General features: G+C 41.1%; 1 protein-coding gene across 2 annotated transcripts in view; it reads left to right on the plus strand.

Moving 5' to 3' along the window:
- Positions 1–7,379, plus strand: part of PKHD1 (PKHD1 ciliary IPT domain containing fibrocystin/polyductin) — a 236,131-nt gene extending 228,752 nt beyond the window's left edge. For both annotated transcript variants that reach the window (XM_042032908.1, XM_042032909.1), the window contains exons 64-66: positions 336–491; positions 1,004–1,138; positions 5,732–7,379. In XM_042032908.1, coding sequence (XP_041888842.1) covers positions 336–491; positions 1,004–1,138; positions 5,732–6,075 — 635 coding nt within the window. In that variant the 3' untranslated portion in view covers positions 6,076–7,379. The remainder of the gene's footprint in view (positions 1–335; positions 492–1,003; positions 1,139–5,731) is intronic.
- The last annotated feature ends 333 nt before the right edge of the window (positions 7,380–7,712 follow it).

The following is a 7,712-nucleotide window of genomic DNA, read 5'->3' on the forward strand; positions in this document are numbered from 1 at the left end:
AATGTATTTTCTGGGGTTTGTGTCAGTTAGACAAATTCATGGAGGAAATATTAAGTGTTGTTGAATGCAAAGAAGCTGTTTATGCTTCAGCAAGCACTGAAAGCTTGAAACCTAGCTTGTAGAAATATTGTTACACATTTGGGTTGTCCTGGTACTCAGTCCTAAATAAATATTGTCAGTTAATGTTGGATCTGTCTGGAGACAGACGGATTTATGGTTTGTCGCTGAATGCATATTTAACAGTGACATCCCTGTTGAAAGGTTATAAGGTGGTGTTTTAGCTGTGAAACCAGCATTTTTGCTTTTGTAATAAACTGACTGCTTTAAATTCTCAGGGGTGAAGTTCACTGTGGTGTCCCAGCCATTTGCCACCTTCCCTGTCCCCACGAGAGCCAAGGCCAGCATGATCCTCGTTGTCATACTGGGTTCAGCAGCATCTGCATTCGTCATTGTTCTTTCATTCTGCTGGTTCAGGAAGAGCAAAAGCAACAGTAAGTTGGAAATATCAACAAAATTTTATACATGCAGACTCCTTATTTTATTTAACAAATCCCCAGAGTAGCCAGGATGGGTTTCAGACAACAGAACTCAGAAAAAGCTCTGAGATATTCAGTAATTAGAATATATTTTGTAGTTTACGCAGGGGCAAGTGTTGGGCTTCAATGATCAATGTGGGTCCCTTCCAACTCAGACTATTATATGATTCTATGATAGTTCAAGGTTATACAGTTTTATGCCTATAAAAGGTGTCTGAGTCCAGACAGATATTGCAAAATGTTTCTTCTTGGAAAGGATTGTTAAGCACTGGAGCAGGCTGCCCAGGACAGTGGTGGTGTCCCCATCCCTGGAACTGTTCAAAGCTGTGTGGACACTGCTTTTGGTGGCATAATTCAAGCAATATTCTACTATATATTCAACAACATATTCAACTTTTGCTTGAACTAATAATTTCTGCTGAGCAGAAGATGTACTGAGGGTGATGTGTCTGTGTGTTTCACTGCAGAAACGAGGACTGAATGCCCTGATGTACGACAGGACAGCACCAAGAGACCCAGTGAACAAGCACAGCCTCCTGCAGCTCCCACCAAACCTTGTTGCCATCAAGGACCAAATAAAAGTGCAGTGTCTGTAGCAGGAGGTGAGACTGCAATTCATAAACAGTTGAACACCAAAAGAGTCAGTTGATGTCTTTTAACCTGTTCAGGTGTTCCCGGGGAAGTGATGGAGTCACCATCACTGGAAGTGTTCAAAAAATGTTTGGGATGTGGCAGCTGGGTAGAGGTTTAATGGTGAATACAGTGGTGCTGTGTTGGTGGTTAGAGCCGATAATCTTGGTGGTTTCTTCCAACTTTAATGATTCCATGATTCTATAGGTTTGTATAGGATCAATGGCGCATTCGCAAAAGGTCTGTCTCTTTATTGCCTTCTCCTTCTCCTCCCTGTTTTTATTTCTATTTGTCATTTCATCTCCTTTAACACAGATGGAGTGAATTCCCAGCTACACTGAAGGTAGCAGCATAATCCCCCTTATGCTCATGCTGTGATTCTTGGGGTGTCCTGTGCAGGGACAGGGCCTGGATTTCAGTGATCCTTGTGGGTCCCTTCCCCACAATTCAGGATATCCTATGATTCAATGACTCCATGATTTCTTCTAGTGTTTTTGGAGTAGGGCAGGGACCAACATTCCTGATGTCCCCACACGCCTGGAGGAGCAGGGGTCCTCCCTGCCGAAATCTCCAGGTACTGGAGGGGGATCAAAAGCTTTGGACAGGTTTGCAGGCTGTGAAGGACTGCACTGAGTTACACTGGAGGTAAAAACACCCACCCAGGGCTCATTTTCATAGTTGGTCTCTGTGAGTCCAACCCAGCAGCCCAAAGCATCTCCAGTCCCACCCACCCCACACTGTGTCCCACTTTACTCCCCAAGGTCCTGCCACAAACAACCCTTTTCCTGCACACCTCCTCAAGACTTGTCCTTTCATCATCTGCTGATCAAACCCGACTCCTTCCGAGGTCACAGAAAAGCAGACAGCCCTGGGGGCTTGTGGCTGGCAGCACAAAGCACCGGCTTCCCTCTCTGCAAGTGTGAAATGTTCTTACAGTAGTTGAGGACTTTTTTTTTTATCTCACCTGCCAACAGCACAGACCTAAGGGCATTCGGATAACCCTGCTGAATCCCCCATTTACTCTGTTTTGGGAATTTCTTTTTCCTCCTTCTTACCGAAGCCTGTGGATTACATAAGATGCAGGAAGAGGCGAGCTGGAGTTTTAGCTCCTTTTAATTAGCATCTATCACAAAAGCAGAGGGAGAGAGAGAAGGAGAGGAAATTCTGCAGTTTATATGTTTTGATATTTGCCATACTCCTCCAAAACACAGCATTCAGCTGTGTGCCTTAGGATACATATCTGCTATAAATTCATTTTTTATCTAATTTGTCTGAGATCTAAGCTTCCTGTGGAGGTCTGAGATCAAAGGATCTGATTCTGTCTGATGTCGGCTCTGACACATAATGCGTGCTGACTTAGTTCTGTCTATAAACTCGCAGTGGGAGGCTGCCACTCTCCCTTGGCACCTTTACATAGTGAACTTTCATTTTGGCTGGGGAGGCAGACAGGTACAGCGTTGATTGGAGCTGTCGTGTAAATAATTCATGGAAAGAATTTTTTTGTCAGAAAAAGGCAATCCAGCCACTTAGAGTCTTTTAGGAATAGTTGCAAGACAAAAAGATTCCCCAATATGTTCAAATCTAAACAAGGATAACAATATCTTAAGTGAATTTAATACATATGACTTGGAAATGTCTAATGTTTGATTCCCCCTTATTTAAAGTGCTGTTGGTTTTGGAGAGAGAGAGAGAGAGAAGAAATCAAAGCTGCACTCTTTTTGTTTAGTTTCTGCTTTTTAGCTCTTCCCCTCATAAGAAGTACTGCTTTTCTAACACAATTAACTGTTCAGAGCCCTTATTTATTAATCACCGCAGTAAGACTAGCAAAACAGAGCTTTTCTCTTTGGTAGGTGCTTGTAAAATGCAAAGTCCAGTGGATCAGGGGTCCTGGATATTGTACCAAAAGGAGCATCTGAGGATGACGGTGAGGGAGAAACCAATATGCACAGTTATGCAGTACAGCAGGGAGAAGGGATCAAGATATTGCCTTGCCTAACTTTGGTCTAACAAGAAAAATCTCCTCAGCTTCTTGTAATTATCTCTCTCTTGAATTAAAGAACTTTTGATGGGCTAAGGCATTGTTAACAGAACACACCTGGAGGTGGAGGAACATATTGTTTCATTTTGCTTTCTGCAATTTATTCTGGTGGTCCAACAGAGAGCTTGTATCCTCCTACAACTTATATTTCCAAGCTTCAATTTTCTGTCATTTCCCTAAATCTTATCAGAATGGTACCTGATTGATTCTTATTCTGAACTCCTGGGACACCTTCAGCTAGAAATCACTGTGGTATTCCTGAAGATGTTATCTCAATCTGCAAACTGGGTTTCCCTCCCTTCCTCCTAGCTTGCTCAGATCAGCTCCTCCTCCTTCCTTTCTACCAGTTTGCCATTTTCCCCTTGTTTTACAAAATTTCAGCAGAATCAATTTCAGTTTTAATTACAAATCACCACTGGAAACACTGAATATCTCCCATTTCAGTGGTAGTGTTTGGTACTGCCACACATCCCTGAGAATTATTTCCCATGTATAATTTCTGCCTGAGCTCTGTTAGCTGGTACTTAATCCAGTTAATCATGAGCTTTCGTGATATGTAATAGTTTGTATCTAGTTAAAAAAACGCCCAGGAATCTCAGGGCAGTATGTCATCCCTGAAACTGCTTCTATCCAGAAAACTTGTAGCCATCTCCATTGATTCAAAATTGCTTGAAAAACCTTATTTCCACTGTTGAAAATGGCACCTTTGAAGATGAGAGAGCCAGTAAATCTCCAGAACTAACATGAAGCTTTGGTATAGGAGATCATGACCTTTTTATCTTGTTTATGTGTCTAAAGAATAAAATTGAACCTGGTGGAGTATGTAATTTGTACCTTAAATGAGCCAACTACCTAAAGTTAAAGCCAGCTTAAGAAGGGAAAGTGTTAAACATAATATTATGTCTTGACTGCTGAAATTTTAGTAACAACTTTCTGGCAGATTTCCAAGAGGTACAACTCTGAAATTTAAATTTATGAGTGCACAAGTTGGAAAAAACAGGATCACCCTTTAACAGGAAAAATGAATACAAGCATGAAGTCATTGCCAGGGCTGCCAGAGTTCAAGTTGGTCAAGGGGTGTCTGGACAACCTTTCTGTCATATGATTAATTTTAGGTGTTCTTGTGAGGGTCAGGGGTGGGACTCAATGACCCTTTATGGGTGCCCTCGAATTTGAGACATTCTATGATTCAGCAAATATAGTTCCAACTAATGAATTACAGAAAATTCGGAAGAGAATGAATCTGAGCATAAGGTCCCGGCAACTGAGGCTGAATGTCCCAGGCTCTTAAGGGTTAACTGGAAGCACAAACCTGAAAAATCAGAAGTGGCAACTATATATTTTCTGGTATTATTTGTGCTAAAGACTATAATGGATATTGATAAATGGACTAATAAAGCTGATTTTGTCCACTAACACATGAGACATTGACTAGGACTAGATCTGGATTTGGAATGAGTATTAAAGGTTTGGGTGGAGGCTGTTGTCTTTTTTTTTTGCAGAGGGAAGGAGAGGATTACAAAAATATTATGAATGCTTTTAGCATTCAAGTTATGCTAAAAATGAGGCTGCCAATCATGATGAGACACTCTGCCAGCTCAGAAGATATCTGCTATGTCACTACAAGTGATCCTGACTCTGTTATTGATAACCATTTAATGTATAAGGATGTAAACATTTCCACATGAAAAATGTATAGTGCGTATTTTCCTTTTCCTGCATTTTTTCTACGTCAGTTTTTAAAAACAGTGTTGCAGGTTACAGGCTCTGCCTTGAGTAGGACTCAAATGTTAGAAATATAAAGTTCTACCTTAAGTCACAGCCTGTTTCAGAAAGGGATGATGCATTTTATGGGTGTGTAGTATTAAAATATTATCAGTCTTGGCAATTCATAGCTTACTAAAAAACTGCATTCTATACACTTTGTTATTAAACATTTATTCAAAATTTTATTAAATGTTGGAGATGCTCTAGCAGCTCTTAGTGTATCAATAAGCACAAACTAGCTGGGTTTGTTGGTTTTTATTTATTTGTGGAAATAGCTAATGGTTGTTTGGCTTTAACATTTTATTTCTGTCAAACTAGAATGTATGGCCAGTGCAATTATTTCTGTAACAGTAACTGCTTTTTAATTAATCATAGAATCATGGAATGGTTCGTGTTGGAAGGGTCTTTAATAATCATCTACTTCCTCCCACCCTGGGCAAAGACACATTCCACTATCCCAGGTTGCTCCAGGACCCGTCCCAACCCCTCCAAGGATGGTGCAGCCACAGCTTCTCTGGGCAACCAGTGCCAGGGCCTTGCCACCCCCACAGGGAAGAATTTTTTTCCTAAACTCTAACCCAAATCTCTCATTTTCAATTTAAAACTCTTCCCCCTTGTCCTATCACTGTCTGCCCATGTGATATGGGGAAAAAAATTTAAAAATTTATGAATCTCTTTAACACAGAGTAAAGGCATAGAAGGATAAGGTACATGAAGGTGGGGTCTTATTGGAAAAACCAAACAAGTCTTGCCTTCACAGATATGGAAGAAACTGGAGCAGTGGGACCTGCCACAGGGCAAGCAGAGGAGCTGAACCTGCAGCCCCATGAAGCCACATCAGCGAGAAAGCCGAGCACTGTCCAATCCAAGGCAGACACCTTTCCATCAGCCAGGAAAAGTGACAGTCCCCCACAGCCACATGGAGGAAGGTCTCCTGGTGACTCCATGGAACTCCAGCAGCCAACAGTCCCAGGGAGCTCCAGCCAGAAGGAAGTGCCCCAACCTTCAGCTGGATACAGCCAGGAAAGAGAGAAGTCCAAAAGGATGCCCAAGCACCAGAATGATGTCAGAGAGTGCGTTGCCATGGTGGCAGCAGAGGGGTAAAGCAGTGACGGGAGGGGGTGAACCACTGCAGCCACTGAGGGGCTGAGCCTTTTGCCTCTGTGGTCAGAGAAAATCGTACAGGTATTGAGATGGGGAACCACAAGGCCACATGGGCAAATGAACCTGCAGCCACCTGCGAGACTCTTTGATGCTGACCTTTCTTAGTTTCCAAAATGGTGTGGGTGCATCCAAAGTGCCAGTTGAGAACAGTTCTCCTGACTGCTCCAAAACTCTCTCCAGGAGTTGTTTTGGGGAGTGCTTCATGGATCATCTTTGAGATTGCATTCAAAAGCAGTCAGGGATCCAACCTAAGAACTCAACAGGGTTGCTGACACTACAATATTCTAGCATGGATGTAGTCTTAGTGTCTAGAGCATTGCTGGTGAGTATGCCTATATGTAAATATACAGAAATTTTCCCGTTTCTTCCAGCCATGCTTTTACTGTCATTCAAAGAACCCCAGTACATACAAAAATATTTTTCTTTTTTTTTTCATTTATTCAACTTTCATTGTGTTTTGAGTAAGTGCTTCCATTCTGCTCTACTTAAACCTTTTTTTTATTTTTTTTTTTTTTTTCAATTAAAGTATTTTACTGAGTAAATCTTCACTATGGTGTTGTTTTCTGACACCTTTAAATCACTGGCTTGTTATGAACACCACTCTTTATGGATAATAATAATAATAATGCTGATGTTCTTCAATTGCTCAGAGAATTCCTCTGTGCTTTGCTTTACTGAGCTGGAAGATGAGGAACTTTATTATGCCCTCTCTGTACCATAAAATTCTTGGCTGCAAGATGGCCTGGTGGCCCCAGATGAAATTTATACTCCTTTGCAGAAAAAAATTGCTTAATCTGGAAGATGAGGTTTCTGGCCAGATCAGCAATGGAAGAAAAGGTGAGAAACGTTGATCTGGAAAAAACTCAAACAAACCCCAAACCAGTTCTCTTTAAGCTGCAGGAGTTAAGGTGCAGATTCTGGTCAAGCTGCTCAGTTTTACTAAGCACAAAAATAGATTAACCAGTGTTGGCTCCTGCCTTTATAATCATAATTTTGGGGTGAAATTAAACTGATTCCACTCTGAGCCAGGCTTCTGGTTGAGTGAACAGGAGTTTTTCTGCATTAAGACACTTGAGGATGAGGATCTTGTTAAGTGCAATGAATCTTCCTTTCTCACCCCTTCCATGGTATAGAAAAACCATTTATTACATTATTTTCTGCAGAGGCCAAAATATTATTATTGTGTAGATCCCTAAGGATCATGATTCAGGGGCTGAATAAAAAGTAATGCCTTTCAGAAACATCCAGGACTGGTGAAATTATTTGGAGATCCTTCTTTTCCTCCTCAGCAGATACCCAGTTTCAGATGGTTACACATGGCAGTAGATCCTTCCCTCTACAGAAACACAATTCCTCCCTTCCATAAATTCTATTTTGCTTCAGTGTTTCTACTTCTAGTAAGTGACTCCATCACATCCAGCCAGCATAAAAGCAAAGAATGTATAAATACATATGTCAGAATGCCTGAAAACAATATTGAAAGTTATATGAAAATGCTATACAAAAAAGAATTATTTCTGGGAAAAAGTCAGACATATTGGAAATACTTAAGGGTTTAAATTAATCCTTTAGTTCAT

Source organism: Corvus kubaryi, unplaced genomic scaffold (genome assembly GCF_017639235.1).
Source record: "Corvus kubaryi isolate FWS band 111438036 unplaced genomic scaffold, C.kubaryi_AGA036_p1.0 37354, whole genome shotgun sequence".
NCBI classification, from domain to species: domain Eukaryota; kingdom Metazoa; phylum Chordata; class Aves; order Passeriformes; family Corvidae; genus Corvus; species Corvus kubaryi.